Source organism: Eretmochelys imbricata, chromosome 3 (assembly GCF_965152235.1).
Source record: "Eretmochelys imbricata isolate rEreImb1 chromosome 3, rEreImb1.hap1, whole genome shotgun sequence".
NCBI lineage: Eukaryota > Metazoa > Chordata > Testudines > Cheloniidae > Eretmochelys > Eretmochelys imbricata.
The window spans coordinates 186,338,994-186,364,391 of record NC_135574.1 but is presented as its reverse complement, the minus strand read 5'-3'; the positions used below and the strand labels follow the sequence as shown (position 1 = coordinate 186,364,391).

Below are 25,398 nucleotides of genomic sequence, written 5' to 3'. Positions count from 1 at the left end.
CACCTACCAAACAAACCCCACCCCAACAATTTACATAGCTTTTTTAAGACAGGATGTCAGTGAGTGGGCTGTAAGGAATGTATAAATATTAATAACCTATCTTTCCTTCCAAACATAATTACAACACATTTTCCCATTGATGCCTCCTTTGAGGGCATCATTACATCCAAATAAGGTCACCTGATTAAACCGAATGTTAAACTAAAATGTTTATATCTATTTAGTCTATCTAATCTATCTATAAAACAAAGAAATTTCACAAATTTTGGGAGCCTAAGCTTAGTGCAGCCAGAGTTCTACCGGTGAAAGATAGTCACACCTTCAGACCCCATAGACCACAAGAGTGATGATACACTACTCAGCAATTTCAAAGCCTCATCTATAGCTGTTCAGACCAAAAGCTTTTCATATCTTTAGTAGAAAGCTTACTTTGTTGTAAACAAGTGGCTCAACTTCTGGGGTATGATCCTTGATTCAAATGAGATGTCTTGGGTCCTGTCTTGGTAAAGCCCTTGATGGGATTTGTGATGAGCAATGGATTCTAATTTGGTGGCTACAAGGATGTCATGTTACATCCATGAATAGTCATTGTTCATCCTAAACTGATATTTTGTGCATCCAACCTTACAGGTGAAGAATTAGTGGGAAAAACATTAGAGAAATTAGTAACTGAGACTGCAGAGAGGCCTCAGCCCTGACTGTCAAAGTCTACAGCAATCCAGGTTCCTACTAACACAGGATACCCAAGAAAGGAGTCTGATACCCTGGCAAGGGGAAAATATCTGGAGCAGAAGTTTCTAAGGAAACCTAGATTAATTTTCCTTCAAACCAACAAAATTCTGAGCATAACAAAGACTCTTCCTTTTGATCCATCTTCTGCACCTACAGTCTTAGGTGGTTGGTAGTGGTCACAGCAAGGCACAGTGGACTCTGGATTGCTTCCAAGTGCCTGACTTTGCAATAACACCAAGAAAAGCTCCCTGATTCCCTCAGCAAACATAGTTCACTGGGACTGGAGACAGACATTTCAGTGATGAAGATGAACCCATTGCTAGACAGATTCCAGAAGATCCAGTATCTGTATCCATGCTGAACAAATGCTGGAGGCCAAGAGCCTCTGTTCTGTCTAGCCACTGGGCCTTTTTGTCTCGCACATACGGGTCTCCCCATAGGTGAGGTCACATATCAGGTGTCTCCGGTCTTTCTTCTGAGAGAATGGGACCATTGCCTGGAGCGAATGTAAGACCAGTTACTGGTTCCCGGTCAGGTACTAGCTTTCCTAAGATGATGGCTGGCCATAGAGAATGTCTTTAGGTGTCTTCCCATATTCCTTCCCGGTTTGCAGGTTCTCACAGCAGACACTTTTCTGAGGGATGGGGAGCACTTCTGGGAGCCAAAATGACATAATGAATCTGGAGTTCTGGGAAAAGGAGCCTCAGCATCATGCTCTTGAAGCTCACAGCTGTCAAACTAGCTCTACTGAGATTCCAGAGCTACCTGGAGGGCAAGAACATCTTGTTCCAACCAGACAACACGACCACAGCTACATACATAAACAATCAAGGGGGAACAAGTTGTGTAGCACTACATGCAGAAGTGATGGAATGGGCAGACAAAACTCTCTGTTCTCTAAAGACAATACACGTAAAAGGAGAGCTGAACCAAAAGGCAGACTGAGAGCACTAAAGACTTATATCAGGATTACAGAATCCACAAGGAGATTGGGCTTCCTGTTCATTTCCTTTGATCTTGAGCTGCTTAGGGCATCCAAACTATCTCTTACTAGATTAATTAGATTTACAGCTTTGAGGCAAACAAGCCATCTGGGGCGCACCTGTTCCAGAAGGAATCAAGGCACATTTACAAGGCCCATTGCAACCTCATGGGCCCAGAAAGCATGTGCTTCCACCACAGATATCTCTAGGGCAGCCACATTGCCATCGGCCAACACCTCTATCAAGCATTATAAGGTGGACTTTCTGTCTCTACAGAGCACTCCTTGGACAGGAAGGTGCTGCAAGTGGTGGTCCAGACATAACCTTGCCATTTGAGCAGTTCAAAAAAGTGTGTCTTTCCTTTTTTTTATGTTCACTTTGTATCTCTCCCTTCTCCTGTTCACTGCTTGCCATATGAATCAGAATTGAGGGAGATGCTGGGCTGCAGAATGGAAAATTTCTAAGCTGATCATTTCCTTTCTGCTAGCAGTGTCTCCCACAGTTCTACCCAACCTGTATGGCTTCACCACTACAGGTCAGCATTTTATTTGGATAGTTGCTTCTTATGTAGTGGCCTGTTGTACATGGTTAATTGGTTGGCGCTGAAATTATTGTTACTAATCATTGTGTAGGAGTTTTTTTCACAGCTTGGAATGACTCATCAGGCAGCAAGCAGGCAAAGGGCTGTGCTGTAGCTTTAAACCACCTCCAGAAACTTCACACAGGAGAGGAATAGCCCATACATATCAGAATTGTGGGGATGCTGTTAGTAGAATGAAAATTATTGGGTACGAAATTTTCTATTTTGCAAATCCCAAGGACTATACAGAAAAAGGGTCGGGGGGAGGGGGAAGAAACAATGGTAATATTGATAGCCCCTTATAGGTGAAGGAGTACATGATGGTTCTCTGACCTGCTCAATCTAGCTTGTGAGCCACAAATATACTTACTCTGCAGACAAGTTATTGTCTCTGGGACCAACCCTGTATCCAAATCCGGACGGACAGAACCTAGCTGCTTGGATTTTGAAGGAAAGTATCTTAGAAAAAAGGTAACACAGGCAACAAATAAGACATACTCCAAAACTTGGCTAAGATTCAGGTATTGCTGCAGTTGTCAAGCTGTGTCCCCTACATGAGCAGAAGTTAAACATATCTTAGAATTTCTCCAAGAAAGCCTTAATATGGGCTTCAAAGCCATCACTCTTTAAGGCCAAATATCCATATTAGCAAGTATTCTGTATTTGAAAGAAGAAAAATGTCTGTATATCTGACCATCAGATGCTTCTATGGGAAAGACTTTCTGATACGTTCTTCATACTGTCACAATCTAGCCCTTGCTGTACTAACTGCACCCTTTGGAACCTAGGAAGGAATTGTTAAATTCCATTTAAAACATGGGTGGCTGATTCATCTACCACAGAAGTCCCCTCAAGAGGATCTCAGTACTGTGTGTTCCTTTTGGACAGAGCAGGCCTTTGAATGTTAAGTTGGTTCTTCCTCAAATTAATTTCCATCTTCAATACATATCAAGAAATAGTCCTTCTGTGCTTCTACCCGAAGCCTTCCCACCCACGGGAGAGTTCTAATTCACACTTGATGTTTGCCATTACTTCAGGATATATACTAAGTGTACTAAACCCCTTATGAAGTCCAGGGATTAAACTGAGTATTTCAGAGGCATACAAAATTAAAGAGTCTTACACCTCTGTCAAACCTCAGGGCCCACGCCTTAAGGGCAATGATGCAATGGTGACTTTATGGGTAGAAAAATTGTATGCCTCCATGGGAAGATGTTCAAGGCAGCCACTTGTTCTTCAGTGCATCCTGTCTCCAAATTTTATAAATTGGACATCCATTCATCAGCTGCCATTATTTTTGGCAGAAGGGCGCTCTGCAGTGTAGTTTCTCAGTAAAAGAGAATGAACACAGTTTCACTTAGGTGCTATTGATTTAACTTTATTTCCATTTCCCCACTCTAGATGGACACTGTTGATTGAAATCCCATTGTAATGGATCTCTGGAATACAATGAAGAATAGAAAAAACATGCATGCTTGCCTGAAAATTTCCTTTCTTCAAGTAATAGTCACAGTTCTGGCTCACCTGTTCAAAGGATTTCTAGTGATCAGATAGTGATAAACATTGGTATCCAAAACATTTTTTAATAGACCTGTCAAACTCACTGCTTAAAAGTCAGAAAGAATCTTTCTTTAGGAAAGCATTTAAGAAGAGGCATGAAGTTAAGCACACAATTAAATGCTTTCCTGAATAGAAATGAACTTAACCATATGCTTAAATGCTTTCCTGAATTGTGGCCATAATGACTTACCTAAGGATGTACCACTTGAAACTAAAATATACCATTTAAATTAAGTATCAGGTAAAATTATTACCCTTAAGGTGCGTTAGATAATAGGATAACTTGGCTAATGAAGTTGTTGAAATCACTGAAGTATTCATAAGTATATTAGATTTAAAAAAACATTTAATTAATTTTGAGGCCAGTCCTTCACTAGGGGGAGTTAGACTAGATTAAAGGACCTAAAGTCCTTTGTTACCTTAATAACTATAGTATGCTAATCCCCACTTTCATTGTTGATGATTCTAAATTAAATGGAGTTTCCTTTATTTCTGATAACATTGTTTACAACTGCAGGTTGAAAATTCTACCCTTAATTCTCAAAGTACATCTCTTATGAATCAGAATGCACAACTGCTGATCCAACAGTCTGCCTTGGAAAATGAAAATGAATCTATACTCAAGGAACTAGAGGATCTGAAATCATTGTATGATTCACTGGTCAAAGATCATGAAAAACTGGAACATCTTCATGAACGTCAAGCTTCCGAATATGAATCTCTAATTGCCAAACATGGAAGCCTCAAGTCTGCACACAAAAATCTTGAGGTGGAACATAAGGACTTAGAAGATAGGTAAGCATAAATATGTAAGATGGATCTTGTGAGTAACATTAAAAATCTGCATTTCATAATAATACAAGAACATTGTTGTATAAATTAGGTTGAATAAAATGAATGTTTCTTAATCTGTCATTTAGATCTTAACTCCTTGAATAAATTTCTCCTTGTTCAAAATTGAAATTACATCCTTAGCTATTTTTATTAGTTCTAGAGGATATAACCAACATTTTTATATAATCTTGTTTACAGGTACAATCAGTTACTGAAACAAAAAGTGCAATTAGAGGAGTTGGAAAAAGTGCTCAAAGTAGAACAAGAGAAAATGTTGCAGCAAAGCAAAAAACATGAAACTGTAGCAGCAGAATACAAAAAACTTCGTGATGAAAATGATAGGTAAATAAAAAATCTGATACTTTATTTAGATTTAAATATATTATTAAATGAAAAAGCCAATATTTGTACGGTATTAAGGCTGAGGTTTTAAACTTGATAAAAGTCAAGAAATTCAAACTTGCATTTCCCACAGCAACCATAATTTAAGTTAATTTGCTCATGTGTAATATTTTGTATTATTGCATATAGTATATGCCTTTGTATATAAAGTATATTATTGCATATGGTATGTCTCCTCTGCATGGGCCTGTAGTCCAAGTCACAGTCTAACCCTGTGAAATGAGGGGCTTTTTAATGATTTCCTCCCCAACTTAGTTGTTGTACAACCCTGGTAGAGCTCCCCCTAGTTGGATGCACATCAGTCTGCAGTGTTTTGAGCTGTACAAACTGGGTCTGTGTACCCTGAAGCTTCCCTTGATCTGAGTAGGTTTTAGGACTACACTTCCTATGCACAGACTGACTTTTACCTCTTCATGGAAATGAAGCCCCACTACCCAGTTTTCATAGGCTCCCTGGACCAGTACTGACCCACTTAGCCTCCCCAGTAACTTAAGCACACTCTTTCCAGAGCAACAACTTTAGAGGTGCTCTGAATTTACAATTCACCTCTTTGAGGACATGTGATAGTTATAAGCAAATAGACACACAGACTTTATGGGGTTCCTAAACACAATTGTTCTTTACTTTAGCTAGTACAAGAAATGTTCAGATCTATCCAAAATAATAAAAATACATACACGTTTCCCTGCCTCATTTTCTCATCACTCTTGAGCCTTCTTTGGGCTTAGGTCAGACTCCTGTAAAGAGTGAAGGATCCCACCTACTACACATGGCTTCTACTCCAAATAATGGAATGTCTCGCTCTCCTGTGCATCCAGTTTCCTTCTTTTTTTGGTCTGGTTCCACAGTTAAACAGGATCTAGTGTACTACTGTAAACCTCTGCTGTGCTTTTATTGTCCTTTACTTGAGACCAGATTTGGATCCTAACTATGGTTACTTGATCTAAAAACAAAGTTTCACTTAAATCTTTTCCTTTTTAAACTTTCAGCAGCCTTGTGTTTTTCCCAAGCATAGAGTTAAAATATGAAAGGTATTTCATTTTGAAAAGAAAATACTTGCCCCCAATTTGAGTTCTATAATAATATAATTTCCCAGAAATCAATCACTCTTCCTATCTCTTAATGAGAATAGAATTTTCAGAGAGTAGAATATCTTGATCTAACCAGACTGGTGACTAGAGGCTATTAATTAGTTCATATATTCTTCCAAAGAATGTGTGTCACTCATGTTACAAATAGCATAGAATTATGGAAGTTACATGCTTTAAACAAAATTCTGGTTAAAATATGTATTATCTTTTTATCTATATATATTCTTATATGACATCTTTTAATTACAGGCTAAATCATACTTACAGTCAACTTCTGAGAGAGAATGAAGTTCTTCAAACTGACCATAAGAATTTGAAAAGCTTATTGAACAATTCCAAACTAGAACAAACACGATTAGAAGCTGAATTTTCTAAACTGAAAGAACAGTACCAACAACTGGATATTACATCTACAAAACTGAATAATCAGTGTGAGGTAAGTTAAAGTTTTTTAATCTCTTCTGTTAATACTTCAATTACTATAGCATTGTAAATTCAGATAATATTATGCAATTTGCTAGATTCTATTAATGTATCTGCTTTTATAGGTAATCGGACAGTTCTAATATAACTGTTAAGAAGAAAAATGAACCTCCCTGCTTTTTGAATGCTTGCTCATGTCCATTCCACGTTAGGTGTGTGCACGCTGCGTGCACCGTTGCTGGAGATTTTTCCCTCAGTGGTATCCATCAGGCGAGCTCTAGTGCCCTGTGTTGCCGCGTGCTTATGCCACCAGCCCTGCACGCTCTCAGTTCCTTCTTAGCACCAGTGAAGGGTGCTGGAACAACGCCTCTTGCTTCAGCAAGGCACTTCTCAATTGTTTTCTTCTCTGTACCTTAGTTTATTAGTCTTAGTGTAGTTGTAGTGGCAGAATTGTGTCTTTTGCCATCCCCTTGAAGATCTGCCCAAATTAGACCAAGCCATAAGCCTCTGAAAAATCATTGCTATGAAGAATTTACAATCTAATGCAATTACAGTGTCATAAAAACTGATTCATGAACCATAAAGCAGTGAACAAGATCTTTCTCAAGTGGGATGCTAAGATCTTTATCACAAATTTTAGAGAAAGATATCTGTGATCTTTTTCAGAAGGAAAACAAAACATATTTGTTTATCAAACACCAAAGGTGTGCATACCCTCCTGAGCTTTTAATTTAAATACCTGAAAGCAATCCATGTCAGTTGGACAGGTTCTTGTTTCAACAGAAATAAAATAACCATACATTTGCTGCCTTCTACTGTTATAGAAACTTCCAGGTAAATTAGGAAGGACAAAGTTAGGCTTTGTCTACACTACAGAGTTTTGTCGACACAAGTTTTGCTGACGGTCAGAAACCAGTATAATTACATCTCTTGTGCATCTTCACACAACACTCCTTCTGTCGGCAGAGCACATCCACACTTGGTGCTCTAGCATTGACAGAGAGAGCAGTCTGGGCAGCTATCACATTGTGCTACTCTCCACCTTCTGCAGCTAGGAGTTGTGGGAAGGCAGCATGGATTGCAGTGCATCATGGGTGCAGGCTCAACATCCCATTATGCCGTTTTTTCTGTCCCAACATTCCCTGGGCTTTCAAGTGAGTTTCATGCCATTTTTCAATGGCCCCTGCTTACTGTATAGCCGCCATCTCTGTCTGAAAGGATGGATCCCGAACTGCTGTCTACTGTTGAAAGGCACCTGAGTGTGCCATGGAAAGAAACAACAGCAGATTATTTTTGGCATTCAGGGAGCAGCTGCACACGGTGGACCGTTGCTTTTGGGCTCAGGAAACAAGCACTAAGTGGTGGGATTGCATCATTATGCAGATCTGGGATGACGACCAGTGGCTCCAAAACTTTTGGATGCAGAAACCCACCTTCCTGGAACTGTGTGTGGAGCTCACCTTAGCACTGAAGCACAAGGACAACAAAATGAGAGCTGCCCTCTCGGTGGAGCATTGCGTGGTGATCACTTGTGGAAACTGGCAACTCCAGACTGCTACTGGTCAGTCACAGTCGTGAATCAGTTTGGAATCGGGAAGTCCACCATTGGGGCTGCATTAATGCAAGCTTGTAGGGCCATTAATCACATCCTGCTATGAAGTGCTGTGAATCTTGGCAATGTGTATGAAATAGTGGATGGCTTTGTGGCAATGGGATTCCCTAACTGCAGCGGGGTGATAGGATAGCTCACATATCCCAATTTTGGCCCCAGACCATCTTGCGATGGAGTACATCAATAGAAAGGGATACTTCTCTATGGTATTTCAGGCGCTTGTGGATCACTGTGGCTTTTCACTGACATGAACACAGGGTGTTCTGGGAAGGTGCATGACACATGTATCTTCAGGAGCACTGGCCTATACAGAAAGCTGCAAGCAGTGACTTTCTTTCCAGACCAGAAGATTCAAATGGGGGATGTTGAAATACCCAAAGTGATCCTGGGGAGACCCAGTGTACCCCTTACTCTCATGGCTCATGTAGCCTTACACAGGAAACCTTGACATCAGCAAGGAGTGCTTGAACAATAGGCTGAGCAGGTCCAGAATAACCATTGAATGTGTCCTTGGCAGATTAAAAGCATGCTGGGAGAGCTGTGCACTCCAAAATATTTGTGAGGCTAAGGGTGAAAAGTTTCTCCCAGGATGGAGTACAGAGGCAGATCGCCTGGCAGCTGATTTTGAGGAGCCAGATACCTGGACTATTGGAAATGTACAATGGGGGGCTATTCGAATCAGGGAGGCTTTGAGGCAATATTTGACAATGAGATCCAGTAAAGTGTCATTCTATACAGCACTCTGCCATGCTTTGTTAACTTGCCACCTTGCATGAACATTTTGATAATTCCTGACCATGATTTGTACTCAGCAAATGATCAGATTGCCACTGTGATTCCAGCAGCAACCACCGTGTGTAGGAGACAAATAAAGATTAGTTATTTTTCAGAGAGTATGTTTTCATTAAATACCAATTAGCAACACACACAAAAGGCTTGGTGGGAAGGGAGATAACAATGAAGAACAGTATAGGCTCTTATAGCTGTGTGTAAGTCCAGCTATCATTTTGGAAGCTGTCAGAAGGGGTGGAGTGAACGGGGTACCAAGATAAGCCGGAAAGTTGCAAGGAATGTGTGGGAGGAGTTTGGGGAGGGCATGGAAAGTAGTTCTGTATCGGCTGCATGGGGGGGCTGAGCACACAAGAATGCTGCCTACAGCATGATTAGGGACTTCAACATCTCCGTTTGCTCCTCCATCACTTTTATCATCCGCTCCTGGCCCATTAAAGTTCACTCCTGGCTCTCCTTTTTGTGTCTTTTTTTATAATTTTCTTTTAACATCTCTCTCCATGCCCTGCATTCTTGTTTTTCAGCCTCTGAGGATTGGAGAACCTCTTGAAACATGTTGTCCTTGCTCCTTCTTGGTAGTTTCCTTATCTGGCTGAGGCACCCCAGCAATGTGTAAGGGGTTCCCCTGAAGCAGAAGCACAAGAAAAAATAAACAAAAGCATGATAGTGCATGCACAGCATCGAATCATTATAGTAAAATGCACCTCTTTTTAAATACGAATCAGTTTCTCACTGTCCCTTGGCAAGCACACAGCTCGGCAAACACCCTAAACATGGTGAGTTCAGCCAAGGGATGCCACTCAAGATGAGGCAAAGGATCTCAATGTTTTTTTAAGGGGATCACTGCAGGTGACTAGGGACAATATTGTAAATTCTGCCACCATTTTCCACAGGTGGGGGTCACTGAAGCTGATATATCACTCCTGAGGGTAAGCATCTCATGCATGCGTGTGGCTTCAGACCAGGTCCCATTGCTGCTTGCTTGTGTGCCACTTTGGTCCCTGCACAAAAGGTTGTGATTGACGGGGAAAGTTTCCTACAACGTGGAAAGGAATAGAGCAGCTCTGCCAAGGAACCTTTGGCATAGGATTGGCGAGTACCTCCAAGAAAGTTTCCTAAAGTTCTCTGTGGAAGATTCTTGTGAAATCTCAGTGTGCATTAACACACTGTTCCACCGCACTGCTTAGCTGCACAGAGAATGTGAAGCACATGCAAACACAGCTAGTCTTGTACATTTCTACCCCTTCATCCACTTCTAGAATATACAAAGCAAAGGACAGCTCTACCTCATATAACCGAGCAGCATCAACTCAACAAGATCACTTACCAGAGTTTTCCTGTCCTGCATTATGCACACCAGAGACAGACTGCTGTGACTGGCTAGACTCTTCTGGAGTAGAAAAGAGGTCCTGACTCGCCGTGCCACTGGATGACCCTGCTTCATGCTCCACATTGTCCTCCAACTTGACCTCCTCATCCATGACTTCATCCTTGGGGTTGAGTCTGCTGTCTGCTGTCTCCAGCCCTGCGGAAGTATCCACCAGGCTCTTGGCGGTAGAGGTGGGGTCACCGCTGAGGATGAGAGATACGGTTTGACTCCCTTGCCTTCTGGTATGCCTGCATCAGCTCCTTTATCTTCACATAGCACTGATGTGTGTCCCATTCATAGCCCTTATCCAACATGCCACAAGAAATCTGACCACAGATATCAGAGTTCCTTCAGCTGGAGCAGAGCTAGGACTGCACAGCCTCCTCTGTCATTGTGCAACATCTCCTGGAGGCCATTTACAGTGACATAACCAAGCGCAGTGGAACTTAAGAACGCCCATATTGGGTCAGACCAAAGGTCCATCTAGCCCAGTATCCTGTCTTCTGACAGTGGTCAATGCCAGGTGACATAGAGGGAATGAACAGAACAGGTAATCATCAAGTGATCCATTCCCTGTCACTCATTCTGGCAAACAGAGGCTAGAGATACCATCCCTGCCCATCCTGGCTAATAACCATTGATGGACCTATCCTCCATTAATTTATCTAGTTCTTTTTTGAACCCTGTTATAGTCTTGGCCTTCACAACATCCTCTGGCAAAGAGTTCCACAGGTTGGCTGTGCGTTGTGTGAAGAAATGCTTCCTTTTCTTTGTTCTAAACCTGCTGCCTATTAATTTCATTCGGTGACCCCTAGTTCTCATTGATTGTTTCCCCCTGTTGTTGATTTCAATGGGGCTGTCTTCTTTAAAGTTGGACCCAAGGCTTTCTTGATTCCATTGTATATGTTTCTGGTGTTGCCTGCATCAGCTGTTATTTGGATGCTTTCACATAAGTGCAGCCAATAGTCATTGGGACAGCGTCAAGCAGTTTGTTGTACCTTGGTTCTTGCCACTTCTATGTTTGTAAGGTTTTTTCATTTGAGTCTCTCTTGTAGTTGGTTTGGGCTCTATGTTTGACCTCTATAACTGGTGTCAACACACTGGAATATGTGTCAAACCAGTTGTTGGTCTTGTTTTCCTTCTTCCCAAAGACTGACAGAGCTGCATCGTGGATTGTGTTCTTCAGTTGCTCCCATGTCAGCTGGGTGCTTGTGGCACAGTTACTGGTGTCAAGAGATTGTTGTAGTATGTTCTTGTACTGCTGTGACTTTTCTTGGTCCACTATGGCACTGAGGTTAATACAAGGATATCCTTTTACTTTAGATCTATATATCTTCTTTGGTTTAAGTCTGACCTTGCTATATACCAGAGAGTGATCTGTGTCACAATCAGCACTTTGATAACTGTGGGTAATGAGGACGATGTTAAGGTTAGCACACCTTGTAATGGTAAGATCCAGTTGGTGCCAGTGGCCAGATCTGGGTTGTTTCCAAGACACTTCTTTGCGACTTTGTCTGGAAGAATAGAGTTTGTTACACAGAGGTCGTAATAGGAACAGAATTCTAGCAGTCTCTGACCGTTTCCATTCATCTTACCAATTCTGTGTTGACCAAGACAGTTTGTCCATGCTTCATGATCTGCTCCCACCTTCACATTAAACTCCCCTACCAGGAAAACATATTCGTGTTTTGGAATCTTGCTGGTGGTGGTGTTCAACTGGTTGTAGAACTGGTCCTTGATGTCAGAAGATGAGAAGAGTGTTGGGGCATACTCGCTCACAAGGTTGACTGGACCCTCAGATGTGAACAAGCGTAGTGCCAAAATTCTCTCTGATCCATTTGTAGGTGGCTCACTCACCTCCAGAAGTGAGTTCTTAATGGCAAATCCCACTCCATGCTCTCGTGTTTCTTCTGAGCTTTTCCCCTGCCAGAAAAATGTGTAGTCTTTTTCTCTGAGAGATCCGCTTGAGGCTAGCCTTGTTTCTTGGAGGGATGCAATATCCACATTGAGTCATTGATCATGGCAGTTTTACGTACATCGTTAATCTGTTGAAGGTCCTCAGATAATCCAGTTGTCATGGTGCGAACATTCCAGCACCTTGTCTTTAAGGATGTTTTCTTTCTTTTACTTGACTTGCCTGGTGCATTGATTACAGTCCACTTGTCAAGTTATAAAACTCTAAGCTCCAAGCACCCATTGAAGCAGGCAGACTGTGGCAAGACAACACCCTGTTGTCTGGGGCCTGCCCAGTTTTATGGCGAGCAGTGGTTGTCTAGTGAGATATGATGATCTCTCCAACCGCTGGAGACAGCCCCTGGTGCTCAACTCTACACCAATCAAGTAAGAGCTTAGAACCATTGACTGCTGCCTCCCAAGTTGTGTCGACACTCAAGGCAAAGCTGGAGTACCTCTCCAGAGTGCGAGCCTGGGCGGATGATATGGAGGCCCTGAGTTGCCCATGCATCAGGACCTCCCTCTTGGCATCACCGGTAAAATCCAGCGGAGAGGAAGAACCAATACTTCTGGTACCCAATCCACTGCAGGAGTTGCCGAAAAGATACTAAAATATTAGTACCTGATCGCCTTTGGGGCTCCACTTCAGATTTTCTATCTGAGTTTAGTCTCATAGCCTTACATTACTCCTGAATTCACCCACAAGGCAGTGGGTTTGATGAGCTGCAGGTAGTACCATCTACTTTCAGTACAGTGTCAGGTATAGCCTGACCTCTTAAATCATAGAATACCAACTGAAATTTATTAAATATTTTTGGATGTTTTTCTACATTTTCAAATATATTGATTTCAGTTACAACACAGAATACAAAGTGTACAGTGCTGTTTATATTATTATTTTATTACAAATATTTGCACTGTAAAAATGATAAAAGAAATAGTACTTTTAGTTCACCTCATACAAGTACTGTACTTCAGTCTCTTTATCGTGAAAGTGCAACTTACAAATGTAGATTTTTTTTGTTACATACCTGCACTTAAAAACCAAAAAAATGTAAAACTTCAGAGCCTACAGTCCACTCAGTCCTGCTTTTTGTTCAGCCAATCGCTAAGATAAACAAGTTTGTTTACATTTACGGGGGAGAATGCTGCCTGCTTCTTATTTACGGTGTCACCAGAAAGTGAGAACAAGCATTCGCATGGCACTTTTGTAGCCGGCGTTGCAAGGTATTTGTGTGCCAGATATGCTAAACTTTCATATGCGCCTTCATGCTTTGGCCACCCTTCCAGAGGACATGCTTCCATGCTGATGACACTCGTTAAAAAAATGTGTTAATTAAATTTGTGACTGAACTACTTGGGGGAGAACTGTATGACTTCTGCTCTGTTTTATCCGCATTCTGCCATGTATTTCATGTTATAGCAGTCTCAGATGATGACCCAGCACATGTTGTTCGTTTTAAGAACAGTTTCTCTACATATTTGACAAAACACAAAGGTACCAGTGTGAGATTTCTAAAGATAGCACTCGATCCAGAGTTTAAGAATCTGAAGTGCCTTTCAAAATGTGAAAGGGACAAGGTGTGGACCATGCTTTCAGAAGTCTTAAAAGAGCAACGCTCCGATGCGGAAACTACAGAACCCAAACCACCAAAAAAGAAAATCAGCCTTCTGCTAGTGGCATCTGATTCAGATGTTGAAAATGAACATGCGTTGGTCCACACTGCTTTGTATTGTTGTTGAGCAGAACCCGTCATCAGCATGGATGCATGTCCTCTGGAATGGTGGTTGAAGTATGAAGGTATATATGAATCTTTAGCGCATCTGACACGTAATTATCTTGCAATGCTGGCTACAACAGTGCCATGCGAACGCCTGTTCTCACTTTCACATGACATTGTAAATAAGAAGCAGGCAGTATTATCTCCTGCAAATGTAAACAGACTTGCTTGTCGGCACAATTGGCTGAATAAGAAGTAGGACTGAGTGGACTTGTAGACTCTAAAGTTTTACGTTTTTATTTTTGAATCCAGGTGGAGTTTTTTGTACTTAATTCTACATTTGAAAGTTCAACTTTCATGATAAAAAGATTGCAGTACAGTACTTGTATTAGGTGAATTGAAAAATACAATTTATTTTGTTTTTTACAGTGCAAATATTTGTAATCAAAAATAAATATAAAGTGAGCACTGTACACTTTGTATTGTGTGTTGTAATAGAAATCAGTATATTTGAAAATGTAGAAAATATCCAAAAATATGTAAATAAAAGGTATTTTATTATTGTTTAACATTACAATAATTTTTATTTAATTGCTTGACAGCCCTTTTTATGGAGAAAAGAATGAAAGTTGGTTGAGCTGAGCTGGAGGAGTTGTTATTGTTGCTATTGTAAAAGTCTGAACCTGTTTCCGAGAAAACAAAACGAGACAAACACACAAAAAGGGAGAGAAAAGAACCACAACTAGAGAAAATGCAACTTCTGTCTTTCATGTTCAGTCACTTGTAACCTCACTGCCGGAAAACACATTCATGGCATTTGGTCTTAATAGCCACTCCGAGACCTGGCAAACTTGTACCAGCATAGGGCTGTTTAGGGCAAGGGTGGGCAAACTTTTTGGCCTGAGGGCCACATTGAGGTATGGAAATTGTATGGCGGGCCATGAATGCTCATGAAATTGGGGGTAGGGGTGCAGGAGGGGATGAGGGCTCCAGCTGGGGTTGCAGCCAGAAATGAGGAGTTCAGAGTGCGGGAGGGGGCTCCAGGTTGGGGGGGTGAGGGCTCTGGGGTGGGGCTGGGGATGAGGGGTTTGGGGTACAGGAGGGGGCTCCAGGCTGGGATGGAGGGATTCTGAGGGTGGGAGGGGGATCAGGAATGGGGCAGGCTGTTGGGGCACCGGGGGGTGAGGGCTCTGAGGTGGGGCTGGGGATGAGGGGCTTGGGGTACAAGAGGGGGCTCTGGTCTGGGATTGAGGGGTTTGGAGGCTGGGAGGGGGATCAGGGCTGTGGCAGGAGTTTGGGGGGGGTGCTCAGGGGTGCAGGCTCCGGGCGGTACTTACTGCAAGCAGCTCCCAGAAGCATGTCCCCCATCCGGCTCCGAGGCACGGCCAGGTGGCTCTGCGCGCTGCCCAGTCCACAGGCGCCACCCCTGTAGCTCCCATTGGCTGGGAACTGTAGCCAATGGGAGTTGTGAGGGCGGCACCTGTGGGCGGGCCAACAGCAGAGCCGCCTGGCCATGCCTCCGCATACTATGTAGGAGCCGGAGGTGGGTCATGCCGGCTGCTTCCTGGGAGCCGCACAGACCAGGGCAAGCACCTGACCCCAGTCCCCAGCTGGAGCTGAGGGCCAGATTAAATGGTCTGACAGGCCAGATGTGGGCCATGGGCCATAGTTTGCCCAACCCTGGTTTAGGGCATTGCTTTTAGTTGCCTCTCTGGTCACTGGATTACATCAGTGTTGCAAAATACAGTTGTGACCAAATAAAACAGGTTGTTATTAGACAGAAGGAAAAGGTGAGTGATAGGAAAGAGAAGGAATAAAGTGGAGGAGAAAAAGGACCTACTGGGGGGGAATGGATAAGACAGTGTCATATCCCAGGTGGTGATTGGGATTTAGCTGGAGCCAGTAAAGGTGGAGATGGCAATGTCATCTGGATCCCTCTGTCTCTGACCCACTCTGGTCAGGACATCTCTTGAGTTTAGGATGACAAAGGCCCAACAATGACACAATGGATCCTGAGGTCCAGGAGACAGTAGAGTGGCAGCCATGGTGGTGAAGTTGCTCCTTTCCTGTCCACTCATCTCCCAGCCAGCAGTTGCCTCCTGCTAATTTTTTTCCCCCAAGTCTTTTCTTTTTAAAAACCTCAAAAGGGAATGATGAGTGGAATAACCCATCCCCTTGTTATTTTGTTTATTAATTAATCTTATTTCTGACACATCAGTTTTGGTCCATTGATTTCTGGTTCCACATTTCTCTTGTTTACTAGGCATGATTTTAACCCAGTCTTTGAAAGTAGGCCTTTTTTGTGTGGACTAATTTAGTCTTTCTGTCTCCCTTTTTACCTTTTCCCATCAACATTTCTTGTTACAGGTTATTGTGATATTTTATAAACTTTAACTCGCTTCTCACAGTTGAACTCATCATAATTAAGGTGAACTTGGAGGCCCAAATATTACAACACTCTGTTACTCCCTTGTACTGTCACACAAGATAGGCCACAGTTTAGCTTTTTATTACTGCAAGCAAGATGTGACTGGACTGAAATAAACTATCATGGGATATAATTCCTTCTCAGTGTCATTACATCATATTCATTATATCCATGGAGACAAAATTCCACTTCATCTTAGCAGGAATTATTTTAAAGAGTCTATTGGTGATAGTGAGCATGGGATGTATAGAGAAATAAATAGATAGTTAGTCATTCAATTTAATTCCGAATAGAAATTAAGAAATCACCAGGAGATCAGAACATTAAAAAATGCAGGTTTCTGAGAGTCACTGTAAATGTTGGTACTGCAAACTTTTAAATGTAGCTCTCTGAACTTTTTTGGCTGTGTTAACATTGCAAGGTGCTAGACAATTTTCTTGAGTAAATATAGGTGATATGTTAGAAAAATGGAACTCTAGTGCAAATTTTAAGATTATAAAATACTTTTCAAATAATTTTTTCCTGGATTTTGACTTCTCTTTCAGTCCAACATATTTGAGTTTGTGTTTCTTTTCCTGTAAATACCAGAGGCCATTCAGACTTGTCCATGGGCTCTGAAGATGGGTCCTGTCTCCTTCTAGGCATACAGCTAGATTCTCTGTGTGCATAGTATTAATAGAGTGGCAGTTCAGTGTTTTTACCTTTGTTTATTAGCATCCTGGCTTTTAAAACTTATTTAGAGACATCAGTGAGAAAAATCTTTTCCTAGCCCAGTGGTTCTCAAACTTTTGTACTAGTGACCCCTTTCACATACCAAGCCTCTGAATGCGACCCCCCCCTTATAAATGGAAAAACACTTTTTAATATATTTAACACCATTATAAATGCTGGAGGCAAAGCAGGGTTTGGGGTGGAGTCTGACAGCTCACGACCCCTCAGGGGTCCCGACCCCCAGTTTGAGAACCCCTGTCCTAGCCTATCCTAGTCCCTTGGAAATCAAAATTTCCTGAGGGTTTGTTTCCTGGTGCTCTCAGGAGCTGCAGAAGAGCTATGCCATAGCAGTTCAAAGTCTGTGGACACTTTCTTACCAGGAGAAGGGGCTCAAAAGTCTAGATGGCCATGTTGGAGCCTTTCACTCCCTATGCACAGGTCAAGACTTCTCCAAAGAAACCTCAACAAAGAAAGGTCAGTCTTCTTCAATACCATGGACTGAGCACACTGGATCCTCCTCACCAAACAGAGATTCTTCAATGCTGAATCCAAAAATTCCCCAACCTCCAGTCCAATCCATTTATTTTTTTAAAAAGAAGCTCCCTGCATAAGTAGGCAATTGAATCACTAGGTAAGGAGTCTGGCCTGCTTATCTGAATGTCCTTCACAAAAGGAGGATTTGCACTCTTAACATTACCTCTTTAATATTGGAGGATAATGAGTACGTGGGCAAAAAGCTGCCTTCTCCCCCACATCTGCTCCATTTCCCCCATAGCCTCATAAACCTTAAGTCACAGTGAAGCTGTGGGGAGACAAGTCTGTAAGAAAAGGAACAGATCCTCTGTTGATGAAAATCGATCTTCTAAAAGCAAAAATAAAGTAAAAGTAAAAGACAAAAAAACCATCTCCATAGTAGGGGAACTCTCAGCTTCACAGTATAATCCCTAACTAGAGAATTCGGAAAGGTTCTTGATCTTAGATATGTTTGACACTATGAGGAGAGAAAGAAGACAAGCAAGCTAAATCTTCTATCCAAAATCAAGTTGTCTCCCTTCAGTTCCTCATTCAAGGACATCATTAGGGAAGAATGGGAAACACCCAACAATAGGAAAGGCTTAGTCATCAAGTCCAGAAATTGTGCATTATAGTACAACCCAGAGATTTCATCTTCATCTTCTCTATAGTTAATGCAGCAGTGGCATCCCTGGCAAAAGACACCATTTCCTGCTGTGAATGGTTTTTTTCCCCAAAAAGATCCTGCAGAAAGGATAATTGAAACTATCCACCAAAGGAACTTTAAAGCTTCTTCAGCTTCTCTTAGTGTCTGCTTGGCAATAAGCTGTTTCAGGGCCACAGTGTTCTGCTGCAACAACTTAATAATACCCTTAAAACTCATCTCAAAAACAGAGGAAATTTATTTATTTTTATTTTTGTAACATATATCTTGGTATTCACTGTCAAGAGTTTAGGTCAAAAATAATTTCTTGACTCCTATATTAGTAAGATATTTTTCTATTACAGTTATGATTGCTCTGCTAGTTAAAGTGAATCCAGCCAATTAACAAAATATTAAAATGTTAAAAGAAACATTTCTGAGTTGATTTATTTGATCTTTCTTTGTCTTTTGCCTGAGTTACTGAAGCCTTTGTGTGTCCTGCTTATATTTTCTAGGTAAGCCTGTAAACCAGGCAGCATGCTCAGTTTTATATTAAGTCCTGTTTTGTACATTTTTAACAGTTGCTTAGCCAGCTTAAAGGAAATCTGGAGGAAGAAAACAGACATCTACTTGATCAAATTCAGACATTAATGCTACAGAATAGAACATTACTGGAGCAGAATATGGAAAGCAAGGATCTTTTCCACGTTGAACAAAGACAGTACATGTAGGTATACCAAAAATTATGAAACCGCTGTTCAGAAATATGACAACGGCAAGCTTACAAATTTTAAAAAACACCTTCTACTGGCTGATACATTACATAATACTCTCATACCCTATTTTCTTGTATTTTTTCTTCAAACATAACTAAAGTAATTGTATTATATATCAATTGCTGATAATCACAACCAGAAATCTTGATTTTTAAAAACTAAAAAAAATAAAAATACATGGTTTTTATGGTATGTGGATCTACTGAAAAAAAAAATTTATTCCTCCTTCCACTTCAAACAAGCATCCCAGAGTCCTTTAAAAATTCTGTTGCTTTTTCCAGCAGAGAACTTTTGCTTCCTTTAGGAGTAAAAAGAAAGTGTTTTAAATACTACTTTATTGTATCCTATATGTGCATGCTATGTTCATAAAGTAAAGCATTACATTATATTAAAGACCGTAAATGGCCCATGAAAGTCTTTAAAATGTATTCATTTAGATATATCTTTGCATCATATTTTCTGTATTTCTCTTTCTTCCTCTTTATTACTTAGAGGTCTCTGTTTCTTGGCAATTTTTATGCTGCTCCCTCTTATTCTTAGGTGAAAGAAAGTCTGCTCTCAGATACCTAAAAACACAAAGAAACATGTGACAGCCCTGGCTGGGATGATTTAATTGGGGATTGGTCCTGCTTTGAGCAGGGGGTTGGACTAGATGACCTCCTGAGGTCCCTTCCAACTCTGATATTCTATGATTCTATGTAATATTATATAAATATATAAATAACTGCTAAAATAGCCATTTTGATTAATTTCTATTTACAGTGACAAGTTAAATGAATTGAGACGACAAAAGGAGAAATTAGAGGAGAAGATTATGGATCAGTATAAATTTTATGAGCCATCCCCCCCCAGAAGGTACTGCTTGAATATATTTTATGAAAATGAGTATAACCAGAAATTTAAACAAGCTAAGGACCCAGTTGTGCCCCTATTGAAGTTGATGGTAAAATTCCCATTGACTTCCATGGGAGCAGAGCATGCCCACATATTGTAGTTAAACATGCACACAAAATATTTTTTAAATTATGCATTTTATAAAGTAATGAATTATAAATGCAATAATGGATTTAATTTTATTATAACAGAAGGGGCAATTGGATTACTCTAAAAATGAGGAAATTGATAAAATCTAAGAAAGATGTTAACCGCGAGCGTTTGAAGTCTCTGACTCTTATACCTACCCGTTCGGAGTCCAGCGAAGGATTTCTTCAGCTACCCCATCAGGACAGTCAAGATAGTTCCTCGGTGGGCTCAAACTCTCTTGAAGATGGCCAGACACTGGGAACCAAAAAGAGCAGTAGTGAGTAGTTACAAAACAATTTTAGTTTGAAATACTGTTTGGTTAAGTATATTTCCAAGATGTTGTAAAAACTTCAAAACTACTTAAGAAAGAACAAATCAGTTGGAAATCTTTAAATAATGTTAAGAGCTCCCAAGGCCTGTAATCTTTAGGTCAAGGGCAAAACTCCCATTGACTTCAGTGGTACAGCTTCAAACCCCGCCTAGAGTGTATATGGATAGATGCCCTATTTTAGCATTTCAGTAAATGTAATTAAATACATTAAAATGAATTTACAGTATATCAGGGATGCAGAATTAGGTAGGGTTATTGGATCAGAATAATGGCATTTAGCCTGTCAGAACTTCAAATGGAAGGTCAGATGGCACTGTTCCTCTCTCCCTAATCCACCTCCTTCTGCTTTGTTTGTTTTCTCTCATTCCCATGAGACTCCCACTCTCCTCGAGTGTGCCTCTTCATATTGTGTCCATACTAACAACCATTAGCTGCTAAAAGATCATGTGTCTCGTAAACCTCATGATGATGGGTTTTGGCAACAATATAATAGAGAACAGAAAGAGCTGTGGAGCGATATAAGTAGTTAGAAGGACACAGATCACTACTGATCCTAGAGATAGGCAGAGCTACGGAGAGAAATAACTGATAAGTTCCTGACGTAGGGGGAATTGACGTTTGCCAGACACTAATTGTTACCCTGAATGAGCCACTTTGTCCTAGCTGTTAGGATTCACATAGCCTAGAGTATTTTATGCAACCTTTACTTGTTTCTTTTGTTGTTCATCAATAATTTAAGTCATGAAATTTCCAGTGGCAGGTAATTAGTTTTTTGCCATTATATTCCTTGTTAAACAAGTTGCATTATTGATTAGTTAATACATTTATTACCAGTGAGATATTGATGTTACATATAAAGCATCAATGTACCCTTATATTATAATTCATACCTTTTAAAGTTTAATATCTAAGTGACTTCAGAATATATAAGGTGAAAATTTGGTATTCCAATGTTCATCCCAGGTGAGAATTTCCTTTATTTAAAAAAAAAAATCTCACATGGTGGTTTTTGATTTTGGCTCTTAGTGTGCAAACTTAATAAAAATTTAAAAAACAATAATAAATTCTGTATTATTTCACATACTTTTACGGAAATTAAAAGTAGAGCATGAGAGAATCTGGAAGAGTCTGTCTTTGGATAGGGTGCCAATACATCTAGGGACAATCTTGCTGAAAAGAAGTGCTTGAAATTCCTAGTTTCTTAAAAGGAGTTGGCTATAAAAGGTTATGTGACACTTTGAAAAGAAGCAATTTGAACCTGATGCAGATTAAAATAATTACAACCCTTCCCTTGCCTATATAAATACTGGATATTTTTTATTTTGCTTGCCTTCATTCGTTTTGTCCTCACTACAAGGATTAGTCTCCCCTCAAATGTGGTGCTACCACGAGTTGCTTGTGTATAACAAGAGAGGACCTTAACTAGACTAAATCTTTCATAAATCCATTAACGATAAAAACAGGCCCCGGTTTAAGAAGACGGGGATCTTCAACAAAGCAGTGACTAGTTGCTAAGAGGGCTTTTATCTTGTACCTTAATAAAATAACACCATTCCATAAATAATCCCCCATATTATTTCTAGTTTATGGTGACAGGATTATGGAACAAAATATTTCTGATATTTCCTATCAATGCTTGTCAAAGTGGATTAGATCCTTTATACAAAAATGCTGTATAATAATGGGGAATCAGATCCCTGAATGTTGCAGTTTTGGAAATATACAGAGCTGCTACCTGGATTGCCATCAGTATTTTTACACAGCATCACTGTTGGCCTGGCCTTATGATCTAATGCCCAGTCTAGGAGAGTAATTCTACAATAATCATTATTCAGTTAAATAATCCTCCTCATTCCCATCTCCTTAGGGATTTGTTACTCTTTGTGAATCTCCAAGAGTGGGAACATATACCAACAATCCTCAAAGAGGATTTACTCATCTATAACTGGAATTCTTTGAGTAGATATATCCATACATTGCACCTTTCATCCCCATTTTGTGGGTTCTATTGCAGGGGTGGGCAAACTTTTTGGCCTGAGGGCCACATTGGGGTATGTAAATTGTATGGTGGGCCATGAATGCTCATGAAATTGGGGTAGGGGTACGGGAGGAGGTGAGGGCTCCAGATGGGTGTGTGGCCAGAAATGAGGAGTTCAGGGTATGGGAGGGGCTCCGGGTTGGGGGGTGTGAGGGCTCTGGAGTGAGGCTGGGGATGAGGGGCTTGGGATGCAGGAGGGGGCTCTGGGATCGAGGGGTTCGGAGGGTGGGAGGAGGATCAGGGATGGGGCAGGGGATTGGGGTGTAGGCAGGGGGATGGGGTCCAGACTCCAGGCGGCACTTACTGAAAGCAGCTCCCGGCAGCATGTACCCACTCTGGCTCCGAGGCATGGCCAGGCGGCTCTGTGCGCTGTCCTGTGCACAGGCACCACTCCTACAGCTCCCATTGGCCGGGATCTACGGCCAATAGGAGCTGCGAGGGCAGCACTTGTCAATGGGGCAGTGCTCAGAGCCACATGGCCACGCCTCTGCGTACTACAAAGGAGCTGGGGTCGGGTCTTGCTGGCTGCTTCCAGGGAGCTGCGCAGAGCATGGCAAGCCCCGACCTCGCTCCCCGGTTGGAGCTGAGGGCCAGATTAAATGGTCTGACGGGTCAGATGTGGCCCGTGGGCCATAGTTTGCCCACCTCTTGTGTATTGGATTCTAAGTGAATAGGAGAAACTCAGCTTGTGGGCAAGTCAAGCTTTGTCATCTTTCTCTTTTGTAGCTCTGGGCACGGAATTCTCTTTTGCAACGTAATCCCTTTTCATGTTTCATCAGTACAGTAACCTGGAGCAGTAGGTTCCATGGCTAAGGGTTAACCTCAATGTCATAATGTATAGAGCCTCAGGTTCACCTAGGATCCCTCGCCGTCCAGGGCTTTCCACTCCTTTCAGATTGTTTTATTCTGTAAACCTACTAAGAACTACAACTTGAGATCATCAAATCCACGTTTATCCCTATAAAGTGGTGATCCTGGCTTTATTGACTGATGTTGGCTCAACTAACTTTCTGGGGTCCAAAAGATTCATAAATCTTTTCCATGAAAAAGAGCTAAAAGAGACTATCTCCTGTCAGATTTCCATCTCCAAAATGAATATCTGTCCTCTCAACTGCTATCTTTTCCTAGGCCCTTGTTGGCTTCAGAAGATTGTGAAGATGAAGAGGCTTCAGGTAGATAACCCTTCTCAAGAGGGAGAATCACCATCTTCCTCATTTCTGGATTAATCTTAGGCTTTAATGTCAGTCTCTCCACCTCTCCTCGTGAGACTTGCTGAAGCTCTGAATCTAGAGACAGAGAACTCTCCTGTTCTTTATTATGGAGGCACTGGTCATAGTTTCATAGCTAAGGTTGTGTTCTGTTTTGTGCTTACAGCACCAATTCATCCATTTTGTTATATATGAAAAATACAGTATATCTTCCGCAAACTTTCGGCACTTACTCTTTAAATATAGATACTATTTTTTTTTAGAATTTACAAGTAAATCTGTTAATTATTTTATGAGTTAAAATTAATTTTAAATGGGTCCTTTAAGAAATGTAGCATTGGTGTCAATCTTTTCTTTGTCTAAAATTATCTTAATAATGGAATAACACAGATTCTTCAAAATTTCCTCTATATACAGTAGTTAAAATTAATTGAAATCTTGTGTATAGGCTTTCTTTGAAAAAAATATTGTAATTAAGCTAAGTTATTAACAACCATTGTATTTAATTGTTATGATTGTATAAGCTAAAGACATGGTATCAGGGTTCCTTCCCCATTCTGAACTCTAGGGTACAGATGTGGGGACCCGCATAAAAGACCCCCCTAAGCTTATTCTTACCAGCTTAGGTTAAAAACTTCCCCAAGGTACAAACTTTGCCTTGGCCTTAAACAGTATGCTGCCACCACCAAGCGTTTTAAACAAAGAACAGGAAAAGAGATCACTTGGAGACATCTTTCCCCAAAGTATCCCCCCAACCCCTACACCCCCTTTTCTGGGGAAGGCTTGATAATAATCCTCACCAATTTGTACAGGTGAACACAGACTCAAAGCCTTGGATCTTAAGAACAATGAAAAATCAATCAGGTTCTTAAAAGAAGTATTTTAATTAAAGAAAAGGTAAACGAATCACCTCTGTAAAATTAGGATGGAAAATACTTTACAGGGTTATTCAGATTAAAAACACAGAGGATCCCCCTCTGGGCAAAACCTTAAAGTTACAGAAAACAGGAATAAACCTCCCTCTTAACACAGGGAAAATTCACATAAAACAAAAGATAAACTAATCTGCCTTGCCTGGCATACCTACACTGGTTGCAATATTGGAGACTTGTATTAGGATGGGTTGGAAAAGATGGATTTTTGTCTAGCCTCTCTCAGTCCCAAGAGAGAACAAACACGTAAACAAAGAGCACAAACAAAAGCCTCCCTCTGCCCCCCCCCCCCCCAAGATTTGAAAGTTTCTTGTTCCCTTATTGGTCCTTTGGGTTAGGTGCCAGCCAGGTTAGCTGAGCTTCTTAACCCTTTACAGGTAACAGGATGTTGCCTCTGGCCAGGAGGGATTTTATAGCACTGTATACAGAAAGGTGGTTACTCTTCCCTTTATATTTATGACACGCCCCCCAAATCACAGATAGGGTGAAACACTGGATGTGATTTCTTCCTGGAGCTCGAGAATAAATCAGAGTTAATAAGACACATGCATCTCTAAATATACTACTAACTGTATAAAGACTAACAATATTTCCCACATCTTAAGGACGATTTGGACCAGTTGATTCTGGGAAACTTTCACGGGGGAGCGCATCAGCCACTTTGTTAAAAGCTCCTGAAATGTGTTTTATGTCGAAATCAAAATCTTGGAGAGCTAAACTCCACTGAATACGTTTTTTGTTATTTC

The 25,398-nt window shown here is 41.0% G+C and overlaps 1 protein-coding gene across 8 annotated transcripts in view; it reads left to right on the top strand.

Annotated features, from left to right (window-relative positions):
• The window catches only part of CCDC88A (coiled-coil and HOOK domain protein 88A), a 365,179-nt gene that overhangs the window by 306,307 nt on the left and 33,474 nt on the right, over positions 1-25,398 (top strand). For all 8 annotated transcript variants that reach the window (XM_077813951.1, XM_077813949.1, XM_077813948.1 and 5 more), the window contains 6 exons: positions 4,373-4,650; positions 4,888-5,031; positions 6,432-6,618; positions 18,926-19,071; positions 19,883-19,975; positions 20,206-20,420. In XM_077813951.1, coding sequence (XP_077670077.1) covers positions 4,373-4,650; positions 4,888-5,031; positions 6,432-6,618; positions 18,926-19,071; positions 19,883-19,975; positions 20,206-20,420 — 1,063 coding nt within the window. The remainder of the gene's footprint in view (positions 1-4,372; positions 4,651-4,887; positions 5,032-6,431; positions 6,619-18,925; positions 19,072-19,882; positions 19,976-20,205; positions 20,421-25,398) is intronic.